The sequence below is a fragment of the Lolium perenne genome, chromosome 5, assembly GCF_019359855.2.
Source record: "Lolium perenne isolate Kyuss_39 chromosome 5, Kyuss_2.0, whole genome shotgun sequence".
Classification (NCBI taxonomy): Eukaryota; Viridiplantae; Streptophyta; class Magnoliopsida; order Poales; family Poaceae; genus Lolium; species Lolium perenne.
In genome coordinates this window covers 218,606,707-218,624,015 of record NC_067248.2, presented here as the reverse complement: position 1 = coordinate 218,624,015, position 17,309 = coordinate 218,606,707, and the positions used below count along the sequence as shown (strand labels likewise).

Sequence of the window (17,309 nt, the reverse complement as noted above, 5' to 3'; positions counted from 1 at the left end):
TTCTATTGTTACCGGTCTATTACTGGCCTTACTAGCAAAAAAACACCACTTTTCTCAAAGGTCATGTAAAAGTTGATAAATTTCAGTAAATTCATGACATTTTTTGTCAAAAGGTGCCTCAACTTCTATGTCTGCCGATGGTAAAAAAATCATGTAAACTCAACAAAAAAAAAAGGTAAAAATTCCTATATTTCCACGTACCCTCCTCAAAGCTCAAAAAACAATATATGTCATACTCTTAGCCAAAATCTTGCTTTTAGATGCTAACATAACATGTACTGACATTGATCTCTCCCTTCTGCATGCTTTGTCCTAACTCGGGCAGTAAGTTCGAGTGGGATACTTGATTTGTACATTAAGAAAATGTCATGAAAATTTGAAAGAAAATATAAAATTGAATGGACGCCTATCCCCCACTCAGCTCTCTTTGGATTAACCACAGGGCGACAACCCTGTGAATCTATGAGAGAAGAGGCATGAATTGGGAGTTGTAAACCTACAGGCGTCGTAACGGCCGTTTGGGAGATTTCTTCTATGAAATTGATACACCTTTCTGTGGCATACTCCGTATTACCTAAAAAAAGAGAAGCAAACAAAGACGAGATCAATTTCCATTATAACCATAACGGGAATCACACAAAAGCAACCAAGTGCAACAGGAAAGATAGCGCCCCCTACTGATAGCGAAAATTTGCAGACTTTTTCTACTAGGTCTGCAAATTTTGACATGCAGAGATATATACAAATGTATTACATAAAAAGGATCACAAAAGGCAAACTGGCAACCTAAGTTTCTGGACCGACGAAGCGAACCCTAGTAACCAACCGATCAGCACTGGAACCAAACTTCAAGCCCTTCAACTTTCGTTGTTGAAATATTTTGAGTTGACCAAAAAAAATGCGAACCCAAAAAAGTGGCAACAACAAATGGATGTCCCATAATAAGAGAGTGGAACATTATTGCACCTACCACATTCTTTTTCACTAACTTTTGCAAGTGCATAGTCAATTTATCTGCATTTCACGGATCGTGTGTTTCCAATGTCCAATCATATGACACGAGCTTTTATCCACCCCAAAACTCGGCATCCAATTCTTGGACTACTCAATTAGAATCCCGTTTCTATAGGGGCTTCCCAGATATATATGCTAGGCCACAGGCTACCCATATCAGGCAAAGCAAAAACATCACGACCCAAGTCAGACATTCCTGTCTCGCACTAACCCTTGGCTCATATTCTTTCACCGCCTCATGAGTTGTTGCATGAATGGAGATGCAAGCACGATCAAATCCTCAGGATTAACATAAGTGACCTGGTAACTGGAGAGAAGATGAGGATTACCAAAGGAGACAAGATTGCAGCCAGGCAAAAGCTGAAATTCCAGAAACATATAAAAGCATTTTTGGCAACAAATGACCAAGTAACATCTCTGTTTTATTCTAATTTGCCTGTCTTTTTAGCGGAAATGCCCAAAAAGCTACGGTGTCATAGCATTGAGTTGTGTCTGAATGGAACGCGTCGCTGCATTTTATATTTCTAAAGATGCGGATGTGGCTATTTCTCAGCCCTGCCAGGATGTTGTTTCAGTCAAGGACTCGGTTTGTGCACTTCATATCTCGAGTCGGATGGCTAGCTAGCTTCTCCCAAGTCGAGTCCAACTCTACATGTCAAGCCGGCCGGCTAGCTGCTGCGCCAGGTACTACTATAATTATACAACTATGACCTACTTTGTCCGTCATCAGGCAGGGCAATAATTGGGATCTTGCCGTAATCCTCAAAACAAGACGCTCTGCAATGGCGTCGGTCGTTCAGACCGAGAGGCTTCACACCAACGGCGACAGCAGCAGCGCTCCTATCGTCGACGATGGCTTTCTCCCCACGGACGTGCTGCGCGACATCCTGCTGCGCCTCCCCGCCAAGCCGCTCTGCCGGCTCCGCGCCGTCTGCCGGTCATGGCGCTCCCTCCTCTCCGACTCGTGGTTCGCCGCCGCCCACGAGGCCCGTCAGCAACCGCTCATCGCCGCGTACAAGTGGAAGCCGTTTGATCAAGTGGAGGACTATGTGGTCAAGCCACAGGACATCCAAATTCTGGACACCTCCGGCCACCTCGTGAGGCAGATGTGTGTCGAGAATTGCGTCCTGGACTATCGTTCGTATGAGATCTGTACGAATCTCGACCTACTGTGCGTGGAAGGGCGCGACGAGCGCCTCCGCGTGCTCGACCCAGCCACCGGCGGCGTTTCCCTCTTGCCCGACGTCGCCATCGTCAATCATGTCCCATACGAATACGCGTCCTACTACACCACGTACGCGGTAGGCCGGGACATCTCGACGGGAGAAACCAAAGTGCTGGCCATCACCCGAGAGGAGGCGTACCGCGTCCGCGCCAGAACTTTCTGCTCTGTGCTTACCCTCGGCGACGCCGATGGGTGGAGGGAGACTGGTTACCCCCCGACCACCGCCGTTCACGCAAGCTCTGGGATTACGGCCCTCGTCAAAGGGGTCTTCTACTTCCTGGTCGTCCAAGAAATCGCGGCGTACGACTTCGGGAAGGAGAAGTGGCGGCCGGATCTTCTGCACCTCCCGCTGCCAATCGAGGGGCAGCATTTCTTGGCTGAGCTAAGTGACACCTTGGTTGCATCCTACCACCGTAGCGACACCTCCATGGATTTGTGGTTCCTCACAGACTCCGACAAGGTTATCTGGTCGAAGCAATACACGATCAACATGCCGCCATATCAAGCTTCCTCGAGCACGCGTGGCGGAACTACCGTCCGCCCCTTGTGGTCGCTGGATGATGGCAGGATTGCTTTCTTAGTCTGGCAGTCCTATGATGGAAAGACAGTTGAGTTCATACGGGTGTATGATCCGACAACACACGCTTACATTGATGGGGATGAGATGCCAACCGACTACTCATTTCACGCTGTGTACAAAGGAAGCTTACTTACATCTTCTCTAGATAAGAAATTAAGCATGTACCCGACTACCATTTGACCGGCCAGGATACATTTAAGGTTGTTACCGTTTTTCTAAGCAGATTTATAGTTAGCTGACCCGCGTCTTGCAATCAAAATGTAAGATCGTGATTTCACATATTTACATGCTTATTATCATGTGTCCATTAGTCACATCTTACCACAGGTTCTCATTTTGTTGACCAACGTTTTCCCAAAGGAATTATAAATTGTTGATTCTAACCGTACAGTAGGTAATGAGATACGTGAAGCCACAAATTACCGAACAAAACTCTCGTAGAAGTTATGGAAGTACATAAGGAGATGCACACGAAGCTATATTTCATGGATAAACTCGTCAGCACATAGGGTTTAGGTTTAGCAATTTATGGTTAGATACTCTGGTTAGAAAGTGAGCCTAGCTTAACTGGTTGGGGAGTGGATGTAAAGACCTAGCACTTGAGTTTAAATCCTCGCGGACGCGAATTTATGTTCCTATTTATATTTGAGGCCTAGGCTAGACTTGCGATCGGCTGAAGGGCGCTGTTGGCGTGGTCTTCTTCGCCTAGTGTCTCTGGCTTTGCCTCGACCGTCCCGCCACATTGTTGGGGACCGATCTGAATATCTGAATAAAGGCGGCGGTCCTAGGATTCTTCTCACACCAAGTTTGAAGATCTGTCCGGAGGCTTGTTCCCACCATTCTGAATGGATTGTCGTGTCCCGGAAGGCCCTACCGACGAAATTCATTGTGCGAATAATACCTGAAGATTGTTGTATTGGGTGGTTTCGGTTGTGGCACCCATGTTTTTTATTTGGCCGTTTGGTTTCAGAGGGAGCGCTTCGAAGCACTGCTGGTTGTTAATATCATGGAGCTTGTTTTCTTTCCATGGTGCTAGCGGAGAAGGTCATGAAGCCGAGATCGGTGAAATAGCAATGGTGGTCGGATCTTGGTTGTGAGGTGAAATTTGCTTGGTGCTTCGCAACTTCAAATAGCGACTGGTATGTGGGGGCGACTGCACATGAGAAGTTCAGAGTCTTATCTTTCAGGGTGAAAATTCAAGATTTGGTCTTAATTGGTTGTACCTGGCAATGTTCTTATTGAAGGCATTGTTTTGAAAGTAAGGACTTTCTTCAAGGTGAAAACCTAAGATCAGGCGACGACAGCGTTTGTGCACTGTTTCTTTCTTGCAGGTATCACTTATGGAGAAGCTGATCTTCTGGTGTTGTCTTGTTGGTGTCAGCGTTGCTGTTTCAAGTTAAGGATCTCTGTAGCAGCACTTTTCTTTTTGTAATTTTTCTCTCTCTTTCGGTTGTGTGCATCATTTATGCCATTAGAGCATGATGTTGTTGAAGAGGCTGGGTGTAATTGGTATCTTCGCGGTATTAATATATGCTCTTTATCGAAAAAAGATACTTTGGTCGGTTGATTTCTGTCCAACGTAACTTGTTGCTTGTTTAATTAATTGGCTTGTGCTTCCATAGACCATCTAAATATTAAAACAGTTTAAATCCTCTAAGGGGTATCTTAATGTCGTTTAATCTCAGTCATCCTACTTTTAATGGCGAACATATATCGTTTAATCTTATGTTGTATCTGCCTCTTCATTTGAAAAGAGCTCATATTTAATTACTTTGTAATCCACCTTTTGAACTATATATGGTGGTTGTTGGCTTCAAATCCTATCTCATTTTGAGGCGTTGATGCTAAGTTCTAACTAGCACCACAAAGAAACTCAGACGACTATTCCGGTTCGCAAAAGCTAGATCTTTCTTTTATTTTTCGACCACCAGATCTTTCTTTTATTGAACATATAAAAGCTAGATCTTTGAGCCACATAGACGTAGAATACAAAAACTATAAGGAAAACGAGAGATGCAAGTTGCTTAGTATATTATTCGTGGTGATAGTGCTCCCTCCCTAGCTCTCGTGGTTAAGTGTCGTATTAGTGGCGCTCCCTCTCTCGCTCTCGGTGCTGCGGCGGCCACTCTGACAGAACGGGAACCCAACAGACTGTCCGTTTTAGCGTCACCTCAATCATCCAAAAATCTTCTGCTTTCCCAGAGCGGGTAGCAGCTCATTCTATGGCGTCACCTTGCCGACCGAACTAATTAGCGGATGAGATGCTGCTGCCACAGATAGAGCAACTGTATTCCGTCCTGTTTGTGGACAAAGCAGATGAAGGACTGGACTGAAGGATGCGGGGCACGTGCATGCATAATTTCTAGCAAATCTAAAGAGAACAGCAGTTGAAACCAGATTGTTAGATTTCAGGTGGGGGGTATAATATAGTGCAAAAAAAATTATTATTGGGTTCCAAAGTTCTAAAAAAATGTAATTCTTGCACGGGTATCGACCAAGACATAAAAATTCTCAGTCAACCGTTTTGAAAAGACCCTTATACGTCCATTTTCTTGAGCTGGTTGCTATGTCGTTGTTCTCATTTTGTTTGTTGTTTTTTATCTTGAATTGTTTTTACTTGTGATATAAAGGTTTTGATGTTGGCATCTTCTCCTGTTCAACTTGATTTTATGTGTTTTAGTTGTCAATTAAAGGCTTGAGAGCGGCACATCTAATGGGGCTACTATATGGTAAGGATTGTACAATCTTCTAATGGGGCTACTATATGGTAAGGATTGTACAATCCTTTAGATGGTTAATGTGCTATGAATTTTGCTACCTCAGGAGCTACTGAGATGAAGTGTAGTTCAAGTAAATTTGTTCAGATTCACTTATTCAGTACCTAACCCAATTCTTTGAGATAAAGATACAGAATTTGAGCTAACATCATGCCTTATAGTCCACAAGGGTTGTGTCTGACCCTTCCATGTCTAAATAAGCAAGTGCTATGGCGTTCCTGAGGTATATCAGATCACCACACCTTTTCTTTCGAAAATCAGGACATGCATCCTTGTAGGTTCGACACCATGCATGATAATGATCCAAAGTTGGGTTAACTAATCAAAGGAGTCGTGATCGGTGAACCTCTTAGGTGTCGAACTTGCACGGTCCATGCTGGCACATGTAAAATTTATATAATACAAGCTGATCCCCTTCACAGGCTCTCTAGTGGCCTAACAATTTCTGTTCGTTATTCCCACAGTGGCTACATCTTCATCCATCAAGCAGCTGTCCCTATGGTGGATCTCATGCATGCCACTCGAATTAGGCACAAGAGTTTCAGTCTGTAAACTAATGTGAGTGATGAGAAAAGCTAAAGGCCGAACATCCAGTTGGGTTACTGATAGAAAAAGAAGCGAGATTTGGCAATGGATTAACCAGAATAAAATTTAATTGCCTCAGACAAGACTACTCATGCAGGTCAAGTCATGGAATATGGAAGCAAGAGGGAGAAAGAAAACATCAATGTTCTCTTGCAAAGGCAAAGGTAAACTGATGGAAGATTAATGTATACAGGCATATTATTGTTTGGATATAGTTGGCCTTGAAGGAGAAAGGTGGTGTGCCTCATGGCCATGTACCAAATCGACAAAACTAAAGCCATAAAACTCTACTACGCAAAAAACAAGGCGAGGAGAAGTGGAGTCGTGGAGGCTGGAGAGAGAGAAGGTGTCTTCTCACTCTAGAATGAGGCAAGCAAAGCCGCCTTTCTCTTCCACGCTATAAAAAGCCCTCACACGAACCCATTCCCTCCTCCGCTCATCCAGAGAAGCACAACCAAACCAAGCGGCCACATCTACTTCTGGACTCTGAGCTCAGCTCTCTCCACCACTCTCCATCTCCAGTGAGATCAAGCGAGCAAGCAAGTGAAGCAACACCATGATGCACCATTACCATGGCGAGGTGGCCAGCCTGCACTGCCTCTCGCCTCCCAACCCACTGTTCCACAACACTCACTACCACCACAGCAGCATGCTCACAACCGTGACGCCGCCTCCTCCTTTCCACTTCTCAGCAACTACCTACGACTACAACGAACCTATCGAGGAAGCACTGGCTGCCATCGGTAACAGTCCTGCCAGTTCTGATGGGGCAGATGTCATCCACAGTGGGGTGGCGGTGGTGGCAGAGGAGAAGGAGCGGAAGCGGCGGAGGATGGTCTCCAACCGCGAGTCAGCGAGGCGCTCACGCATGCGCAAGCAGCGGCAGCTCAGTGAGCTGTGGGCACAGGTCGTCCACCTCCGCAGCGCCAACCGCCACCTCCTCGACGAGCTCAACCGCGCAATGAGGAGCTGCAGCGACATGCTCCGCGACACCGACCGGCTCAGCAGTGAGAAGGCCGAGCTGGAGACCAAGCTCGAGCAGCTCATGCAAGCACAGAAGAACAGCAACGCCTTCCTGAGCTCGTCCTCAGAACCATACCAAAATACTACCACTGCTACTGAATAGATCATTCCTATCTTATCTCCTCATTTTAACTGCGAGGATTGTTATCATTAGTATACTCCAATAAGACATGTGTTGAGGTGGTTTCATCGGCTTAAACTGATACTTAATTTTAAATCTTTGGGTATATCCTTACTGCCCGCTAGTGACATCCTTTTGTCTAGATTAATATGGATTGGGTGTAACTGAGGAGTTGCCATCAATAGACAATACATAGTGCAGTAGCAACAGCATGATACAGATGCTGAAACGTGAAACCGCTGCAAACCAGTGTGGACTGTGGAATGAGAAACCATACCTTTGGGTTCTTTCAAAAAAAATTGCCCCTTTCCACTGAAAATGATGTGGTGGGTGGGCTACTGGGATGCATATGTTTCCGCTGCAAGCTTTGCATGCTTCTGCGTTTCTCAGTACCTGCAAAAAAAAACAGTACTTCCATGAGAAACTGGTAAATATATTGTTTTGATCAAATCATGTGATGAACTAAATCAAACATATGAATAGTCTGCTGATGCTTTCTGGACTGAATTCACTCGAAATTTATGCACAAAAAAGGTACTGAACTCATATCTGAGAGTTGAGACAAACAAAATCCTTGTTTTAACTTCAACGAACAAAACACATAAAAAAATCATTAAGTTTATGTTATATGAGACAAAGATAAATGATCTCACATGCAAATATGGAACTGTTAGGCATGCAGATAAAGAATTTATGGAAAACAGATGTGTGGGCAGTAAACTTACACATCAAATCCACTGAGCTCAACAAAGATTCCAATATCCTAAATCAGGGTACAAAACAATTTTGAATCATTATACACACTTTTAATGGCAAGTCTAAGAATACAAAATCCTAAACAAAAATGTGCAGTCTCGAAACATAAATGGAAAGTAGTGTTGCGGGGATTCAACATGAAAAATATGCAAGTCACATGGACAGTCAGTTTGACTTTTCCTGTTATCCAGATAACTAGGTGCCAAAATTGTCATTGAAAAATAGCTAAGCAAAACTAACATGCTTCAGGTACAAGCATTCATTTTAAATTTGCAGTTGGCATGCTGTCATCAACTCAACTATCCAAGCTGCGTGAGCATGTCAATACAAAATGTAAAAGCATATGCCAGTGCAAGGTGCTCACGTCATAGGGACAATGCAAAGGTGATCATAATTGCTTTTAAAAGCAAGAGCTTTGATACATACTTACATGGGTGGACAGCCAGAGACAAGCACAATATACTGTCTTTGCAGTGGTGAAGATGGAACTTTCATGTAAATTCCAAATGATGTTTAAATAACCAACATTCAGATGGTGATATTCACAAACAGTGCAAAAAGGAAATCAGGGAAACGAAAAGCAGTATTGAAATTTGAGCATAAAAAAGAGATGAAAAATAGAAAACCGTGAAGTGCAAATAAAAGCACCTGAGCGTGCTTTCTAGAGCTATCTATGACGTATCATCACAATATGAAAGAGTAGCTTTTCATCTATTTGGATACCACAGTATGTTACTAGAAAAAAAATTCAAGGTGCAGAGTGAAACTAGGAATAGCAACCAGTTAATGTTCTGCTCTGATTCATCTAATTAAATATCAAGAATACAATGATTCTTCACAACAGATGAGGCTGAAACAGGTTAAGTGAAATAAAACTAGCAAAGTTTACAAACATCTGCTGGACCGATTTTTGTTTCATGATAACTCACATGTCTTCATATTTCAGAGGAACATACAACAACCTCACTAGCCTAATTTTATCCCATCAGGTCTCCTTGGATGGCTGTCTCTTGCTAGGTGTTAGATTGTTTTCTGCTGCCAAAGCATTTGCATTATTCTTCGGAGAGGCCTCAGCTACTATAGATGGGGAGTCGTTCTTGGCAGAGGAGTCTGGTACCAAAGATGGAGAATCCTTCATCTCATGGCTGTTCTTATCTCGGAAAAAAATTGTTGGGTTCGTGAACGAACTTGTACATGGCCACCTACGAACGAAAAATGCAGATGGTTGTTATATTCACATTTGAGATAGTTAATCAAAAGCACAGAGGATTAAGAAACATACCTGCTTGATTGGATAGTTTGGCCATCAACAATAGTTTCTGCTTCAAAGATTTTTCCTATTAACAGAACAAAGAAAATGAAGAATTAACCATTGAAATACAGTCTAACAGCAAAAATAAAGGCCAGATAATATAGGCCCATTAATAACTATAATGATCAGGAAAGGTCATTATAATTATTTACAATAAGTAAACACATAAAAAGGGAGAAAAACAACAGTACATTCAAGGGAGTTTAGGGTTCAGATACTTGTGCATTTTGAAATCTTATAAACAAATCATAAAAATCAATAGCAAATACAAATCAATAACTGTTCTCAATACCGAAATTCAAAAAGGCCTATGTACATAAAAAAAGTGCAGTAACTATTTTTTAATAAACAATAGCAGAAACCAAAACTCAATGAACTAAATATTTAACAATGGATCGCTTTTCAAGATGGATACATATACTAGCTTCCTAGTTATTCATTGACTGCAAATAGTAATTTTACTCTTGGGGCCTCCCTATAGTAATGGTTTAAAAAAAGATGGAATAATAGATAAGGATGTAACTGAAACATATACAGCTATTCATCATTTACACAAGTTTGTAGACTAGCTCTGCTAGTGTTCACTATTGACTTCTGAAAAAGGCCAATATGCAAATGGACCTAAAAGACCACCCTAGTAATGCGCTGTCCCATTCCATAAAGTCACTTTTTCTACTCTTTTCCCCTGAGAGTCCATTTAAGTAGAGTTAGCTAGTGGACACGAGTAAAGTAAATGAAAATTCCCAAAAAAAGGGCAGCTTATCAGAAAATGTGAACATAAAGTATATGTTTATTGTAAATAACTTCCAATAGGTATGCTCACATAACCATATAGATTCGTAGTCGTTTCAATATGTTGATCAACTGACTTGTTAACACTAAAAAGGCTAATTCATAAAGCAAATCCACGTACCATGTCTACTCAGTGCTGACTAGTAAGTCACATGCCCACATAAGAAGAAACAATGGATCATTCTCAATTTGGAGTGCCAAAGTAGGCATAAACCTCAAATATAACATGCACTTCAGAGAAGTAACCAAAATAATTGTGAGAGTGCTACTTGTAGATAAGTAAATTAGAATTAAAAGCCAAACCATATGTGAGAAACCATGTGGAAGATACAATTGGCAAAAGGATAGCTTTGGTTCTTGTTGAAACTTAGGGTCACTGGTAGTAAGCTAGCTCATTTAATCTATAAGGATGTGGTCTTTGGTGGAGATATTTAAACTTCGTGTATTAGATTCTCAGCTATTGATATCCGGCCAACTTGCGAATGAAGATGAATAAGTACCTCCATCAAAAGCCTTATTAGAGAAGTATTTAGCCTTCAAACGGGCTGCCAGTATAGCTTGGTATTTGTTTACTTTCTGTTCATGTTCATGTTCCTGGGTTTCCTCTTCCCTGCACATGATAATGCAAAACAATTATATTCATGTTTTATGATTTCACATGACAACAACAAACATAAGCTGAACTACATAACAAATGAGTAATTGTGCTCCGTCAAGGATGGGCTAAGATGTTCTAAATTCATGAGCAATTTGACCTTGAGGTAATGTGGAAGGGTAATTTGTCAGTCTCAGAGAACATGTGTATAATCGTATTCATTTTATCTGGTAAAACTGCGAATGATCTGAGATTTTCGATGAGAAAAAATCAAATAATCGATGGCAAAATAAGGCCTCCTTGATTTCTGCCATTGCCTCATTGGTTTACCTTATTGTGCTAGGTACAGATCTATTAAAGTGATATGGCACTTATGCTTGCATAAATAAGAAATATACCATTTCTGCTCACAAAAAAGAAGTGACATGCCACTTCTACTCGCAAAAAAGAACTGATACGACATGTCAAAAGATAGTCAAACTTATATGCCAACTGAATCAAAACTAAGTCTAGCACAAATCTATGGAATGGTATCAGCAAGCGGATATGCGGGTTACTACTTTTTAATAAAAATCCAAATTCAGTCTCATAACTGTATTGCTAATTACTTTCAATAAAAATTATTTCAATAAAATCTGCAGCAGATTTGTTGAACACAACCTTAGATTTTGTGTTCGACATAATCTGCACTAACAATTTATTGACAGGCGTAAAAATACCTATCAATAAATATTTATTGGTGGCACCTAGACTCTAAAGAATAGAATACATGACAGTATGGCATTAAACATGTGATGGATCAAAATCAAACAAAAGAAAAAGCGTGTAGGCATGAAGACTAACGTTCTGCGCCTTTCACTACAGGGTGAAAGGCTTCATATTTTCTTAAGAGCTGCATATGCTTAATAAGAACAAGAGCAAATTTGGCTAGTGGCTCGTGGCAAGATCCTCACTGCCGACAACTTCACAATCCACGGATTGCCAGAAGACCCGATTTGCAAACTCTGCCACATCCACCAAGAAACGGAGCAGCTCCTATGCCATGGCTGATCCTTTCACGACAACGGTTCGAGAGAGGGTGATCCAGTGGATTGATTGGCAGGGCTGGAACCCAATTCAGCCACGGCGGACTTTGCGACATGGTGGGAGTCGGCGAATCCATTGCAGATCTCTCAAAGTTAACATCATGCCATTACAAGCAGAATCATCATCTGCAACATTTGGGGAGTTTTAAGGAGCAAAATGGCAATTCAGCCCTATCGAGAGTGGAGGTAGCTACTCTCATTCAGGAAGAGATGTTGCATAGGGGGGCTAAACTACACGCTCAGGACCTGGTGACCTTGCCATAGTTAGGGGGCACCGGCGATTGACGTGCCTTTGTTTCCAATGGCATCTTCCGACTTCCGAGGTGCCCTGTAATTGCATTCTTCATTTCTATCTAATCGGGTGCCAGATCGACTGCCTCTTCCCTAAAAAAACACATAATGAGATGCTACCATACCATGTGCAGTGCGCAAAAAGAAAACTACAACAATTGATGATGTACTGCTCACGTGGTGAACTAATAACATTAACATCATGCCATTTGGGGAGGAAGGCAAGCCGAATTGTCAAAAACTGAAAGAGACGAGAGGGAAGAGGCCCCTGGCTTATTTTTATAGAAGGTTTTGTGAGTACAACCTGGTGTTGCAAGCACGGAGACTCGAACCCAGGCAGGTGGGCTTGCAATGCAGCCCATGCCAATATTCCGGGCAAAGCCACGGTTCTCAGGCAACCAGAATCATCATGTACAGTACTTGGGGAGAGCGAAATTGAAGTGTCTTCGCAATCTGGCCCAATCGAGAGTGGAGGTAGCTGTTCTCATTAAGGAGGAGATGACACATAGTAGGGCCTACTAGGGTCGGAACCGACCTACTCATGCAGGTGTTGATGCTGGAACGGGTACCTGGGCCAGACTAAGCGAGCCCGGAAGCAAACACATCGGAGCTCTACACGTCACGGTGCTAGAATAGAGACGTGGGCCATGAGGTCCAGGGAGCGAAACATGCAGGAAGGCGCCAACACGCGGGACTGGACCACGCACTATTGCTCGGAGCAACCTATGCTCTTCATTTCTAGGGAGCTTAGTTCTCTTAGAAGATGCCCACACCCAGGAGGCCAGGACCTTGCCATAGTTTTTTTCGAAATGAAGGATGACCCCCAGCCTCTGCATCGAAAAGAGCATATATCAAGATAACCCGAAGCCACCACTCAACACCTACAATCCTGACAATGAGAGAAGATCATGTCAGCAGGGCCTTGTGCCCTGAAAACATGGAAAAAAAACCATCAGCTAGATACCGGGAACTATCGCATACCCTCCCTCTAGGTGAAACGGGACCTTGCCATAGTTAAGAGGATAGGCGGCTGCGCGCCATATTTGCAGCCTCTTCGGAGGTCCCCTGTAAATACATTCCCTGCTTCTATGCAACCAAACGACAGATCGACTGCACTTCCTCTCAAAATAATAATGATCAACTGCACATATGCGCGGTGTGCAAAAGGAAAAAACTAAAATATTGAGAGATGCACTCCTTAAGGGGTGAATAGAAAACATCATATATATAGGTTCCTAATATAGATCAGCAGCAAAAAAGGCAAAACCGCCTCACCTCACTCCAGGTTCGGACTTGATTTGGATCATGGTTACTCGATGTCCAGCTGAACCGCTCGGGGAAGATAAGCTGCAAAACGGATCCGCGATAACTGGATGCGTTATTAGAGAGAAAGATGCAACACGTATTTGATTAACAGCTAACGGAATAAGGCCAGAGCAGGACTAAAAGACCAGCGCAAGCAAAGTTAGGGTTCGTCACCTTGGATGAGATGCTTCAATGGAGTCCTAGTGGATCTCCAACTTCATGGCGGCCCAGCACGACGGGGGTGCACGAGGACGGCGGAGAGTATGGTGGAAATCCGTCGAGGTCGCGAGCTGCGGTGGAGGGATGGAGGCGAGGAAGCGGAAGGAGAGGCGAACTGGGGAGTGGAGCAGGGAAGGCAGAGGAGAAGTGATGGGACTGAGAGTCAACTCGGAAAGGTCAGATGCTTTTATTTGACTCTACTTTGGTGGGCCACTGGGCCAGCCGGACCGGACCTAAGGGCATCTCCGGCCCGACGCATTCTATCGTGGGCCATCCGAGCCCGGTCCACGCGGACCGGTGGACAGGCTGCACACGCTCCAGCGGGCCGACCCAAACGAATCGCCCGTCTGATCAGATCCATCCATTCACCAAATTTGGCGAATGGATGCGTCAGCGTGGAAGATGTGCGGATCGCGTTGGTGTCCGCCCATCGGTCGTTGGACCCGGTTTGTAAGTGTCACATTACATTAGTTAATTGATTCGTTAGGATCCGACAACCAGTCACAAAAATAATGGTCGCTACTACATCGACCCCTACACGTCTACTCCTAGCCACCGTTGAGGTTGTCCTCATCCATGGCCGCTCGTGCAGCCCGTATGGCTTCATCTTGGCGGCGTTGCATGGCTATGGAGCGGTGGCGGTCCTGCGCGCCGAAGATCCCAGTGGTGATAGCCTGATGGGCCTGATGGCTGGCCAAGGCGGCAATGATCTCGGCCTCGCAGTGTGCGCTCATCTCCTCCTCCACTGCTGTCGTGGCCCGCTTCGCCACCTCTGTTGTTGCCGCCACCGCCGTGTCGGCAGTCGACACTGCAGCCCGCTCCGCGCCGATTGACATTCTTATCGCCCTCGTCCTGGGTGGGAAATGGTCACCGGGCGCGCGAAGTTTTTTGGCCACGACGGAAACAGGAAACGATTGCGAGCAGGAAACCGGAGCCACTGTGGGCGGAAATTATCTACGGCGCGCGAAGTGGGCGAAGGCCATTAGCGTCCCATCAACATTAAAGGCAGATCTAATCGTTGACAGCGGGCGGGGGGCACTTTGGATCGGTCCGATGGACGTACCACCCAACCAAAACAGATATGCACCACCAACTATCCGCGAACCGATACAAACAAACAGAAACAGATCAAATGGGTTGCGTTTTGGGTCAGCCCACTGAAGAGGTCCTAAAGCATGCTGCGGGGCTTGATCGAGCGCGAGGAGAGCGATAGAACGAGTAAACCACCGGTGGCGGCGATCCGCCGGATCGAGGGAAGGGAAGAGGAACTGCGGGAGGGATTAGAAGCAGATTCCACATGCATGTGCAGGCCTAGCTTCCCCTACCAGACCGATGGGCCGTGTCGTGCCGAGCTGGCCGTTACAGGCCTATCACGAGGGCTGGCGTGCCACCATGCATAAGCACGGCCCAACGATCAGTGCAGCAAACCGATATTTCGCAACTAGTTGCGGGTACACCTTTTTTTCTTTAACAATTATAAATATTTTAAAAAATGTAAACTAAAATTCTGGATATATATTGCATTGTATCTTGTGCATCTGAAAAGTTTCATCAATAAACATGATAATATATGACCTGTGTAAAAAGAGAAGACATTGTAAATAGTGTCACCTACTATTTACACATCATTTGTTTTTTTGTGTGGATCATATATTGTCATATTTTGTGATGAAACTTCACATAGTGCACAAGATACAACACAATATATGTTCAAAATTTTAGTTTCCAATATTTTTCAATCTAGAAAAAAAAAATCCAAACCTATTGTCTCACTAGTGCCTATCCTCCATCTCACGCCCCCCGCGTCGCCCTCCTCTGGCGACCGGGGGGGAAACCCTAGCCGCCGCGCCAGTTAACCCCCGCCACCTCTCCTCCCTGCTTCGCCGCCGCCGGAGGGGGGCCGGCAAAGCCGCGCGCCCCCCGGGGAAGGTGGCGGCGGGGCGGTTTTTCCTCTCCCCCCGCGTCCCTGGCGAGAGGGAGCTCGTCGAAGCGCGGGCGGGCGGCGGCGCGGCGCCAGGTCCGGTGGCTTTGGCGCGCGGCAGGGACGTCGCGCGGTCGAGAGCGCGGTGGCTTGCGGCGCGGCGCGTGGCGGAGCTCGGCGGTGGAAGCGGCGGCGCTCGGGCGAATGGGCTCAGCGGGCAGGCGGCGGCGGTGGTGACGGCGCGCGGTCGGGGAGCGCGCAGCGTGGCGGAGCTTGGCGGTGGTGCGGCGGCGCGAGCGTTGCGGCGGGCGCTCGGGCCCGGAATGGGCTCGGCGGGCTGGCCGGGTTCACCTGTTCGCGCGGGCTCGGTCGTGGTCGCCGGGGATGCGGCGTGGCTCTTCTTCTGGTCCGCTCCGTCGTTCTTTGTTGGGGAGGGCGCGGTTCTGGATGGCGGGGTGGCGGCCATGTGGTTGTGTTCGTTGCGCAAGTCTGCGGTCTTCGGCGTTCGTCTTCAGGCCTCGTGTCAGTGTTGGTCGGCGTCCCCTCTATGTGGCGTTCCGGCTGCGCCCACGGCGCTCTTCGGCGGTTCTCCGATGGCTACAGGTTGTGTAGCGCGACGGCGGCTAGGGGTTGGCCATGAAGTTGCTGCGAGGAGTCGAGCTTTTTGAGGCTGCGAGGTGGGGTACGTGCGGCGTCTCTCCGGGGGTCGCGTTGCGGTGGTTGAAGTTGGTGGCTTGTGCCGGTCCTTGTTTGGGCGGGCGCGAGGTCTTGGGACTCCCTGCTAGGCGAAAGCTTTGTCTTGGCGAAAGGCCAGGACCGACGACGGTGACGCCCGTGGGCGCCGCTTCCTTCTTGAAGGCATCGTCGAAGCGGGTGTTTCTGATCTCCGCCCGGGTTCTCCGGGGGAAACCCTAGATCCTTAGCGGGATCGGGCGTGGGCGGCGCTCTTGTGTCGCTTTGCCTCTTGGGGCCGCGCTTTGGACGTCCACCGGAGTGAGGGTCTTGCAGAGTGTTTTGGTGGTTCGGCGGAGGCGGGCTCGTCTTCGGCCAGGAGGGGCGCGGCCTCGGGGCCGGCGTGGTAGTTGGGAGCGATGTCTCCGGTCTTTCGCCTCCGCCTGTTGCGTTGAGGTGTGGTGTCGACCTGTTTGGTCGTCGACCCGTGTGGAGCGCAGCCTCGGGGCTGGCGTGTGGTGTCGTGTTGTAACGGTTTTTCGGCCAGTTTTCCTCATAAACGGGCCAACTCTTTTCTCCTATATCAATGAAAGGCAAAGCTTTTGGCCTCGTTTCAAAAAAAAAAAAAAAAATCCATGTGATTACAGCGTCACGGTTGACAGATGGCAGGAGCGCCCGTCCAGGTGGTCGGCTCGCCGCCTCCCCTCCCGCCCCCGCCGCGCCGCGTGTCCCGCCGCTTCTCCTCACCTCCTTCCCCTCTGCCTCTGTCCCCCTCTGTCTCCCTCCGTTGCCGGTGACATAGTCTCGGCCTCTCTCCGAGAAGCGCGCACCGCAGGCCCGGCGAGGCGAGGGGTCGGATTAAGAGGAGGATGTCGCTGGGGGCGGTGTTCCACGGCGCGCAGCTGATGCTGGATCTGGCGGTGGCCGGGATGTCGCTCATGTTCGCGCTCGCCCTCTTCGCCCTCCTCACCGCCGTGCTCTGCGCCGCCGCCTTCCTCCACCACTCCAAGCCCATCATCGCGTCCTAGCCACCAGC

The 17,309-nt window shown here is 46.5% G+C and overlaps 3 protein-coding genes across 3 annotated transcripts; 2 read left to right on the top strand and 1 right to left on the bottom strand.

Moving 5' to 3' along the window:
* The first annotated feature begins 1,796 nt into the window (after window positions 1-1,796).
* Window positions 1,797-2,999, top strand: LOC127298229 (putative F-box protein At3g23260). Its single transcript, XM_051328142.2, has one exon. It carries the CDS (start codon window positions 1,797-1,799, stop codon window positions 2,997-2,999), a length of 1,203 nt encoding a protein of 400 aa, XP_051184102.1.
* A 3,628-nt stretch (window positions 3,000-6,627) lies between these two features.
* Window positions 6,628-7,643, top strand: LOC127298228 (uncharacterized). The gene has a single exon (XM_051328141.2). It carries the CDS (start codon window positions 6,738-6,740, stop codon window positions 7,305-7,307), a length of 570 nt encoding a protein of 189 aa, XP_051184101.1. The 5' UTR covers window positions 6,628-6,737; the 3' UTR covers window positions 7,308-7,643.
* Window positions 7,644-8,854: 1,211 nt separating this feature from the next.
* On the bottom strand, window positions 8,855-13,852 carry LOC127301960 (uncharacterized). Its single transcript, XM_051332269.2, has 5 exons — window positions 13,636-13,852; window positions 13,432-13,503; window positions 10,686-10,795; window positions 9,364-9,418; window positions 8,855-9,283 (listed from the first exon to the last, which is right to left on the bottom strand). Exons 2-5 carry the CDS (start codon window positions 13,461-13,463, stop codon window positions 9,067-9,069), a joined length of 414 nt encoding a protein of 137 aa, XP_051188229.1. The 5' UTR covers window positions 13,464-13,503; window positions 13,636-13,852; the 3' UTR covers window positions 8,855-9,066.
* Between the last annotated feature and the right edge of the window lie 3,457 nt (window positions 13,853-17,309).

Bases quoted from the DNA above. Each gene is read 5' to 3' on its own strand.
- LOC127298229 (XM_051328142.2), top strand. From the start codon at position 1,797: ATGGCGTCGGTCGTTCAGACCGAGAGGCTTCACACCAACGGCGACAGC.
- LOC127298228 (XM_051328141.2), top strand. From the start codon at position 6,738: ATGATGCACCATTACCATGGCGAGGTGGCCAGCCTGCACTGCCTCTCG.
- LOC127301960 (XM_051332269.2), bottom strand. From the start codon at position 13,463: ATGATCCAAATCAAGTCCGAACCTGGAGTGAG. The intron at 10,796-13,431 runs GTGAGGCGGTTT...TATCATGTGCAG, and splicing joins AAGTCCGAACCTGGAGTGAG to GGAAGAGGAAACCCAGGAAC. The intron at 9,284-9,363 runs GTATGTTTCTTA...TTTCGTTCGTAG, and splicing joins CAAACTATCCAATCAAGCAG to GTGGCCATGTACAAGTTCGT.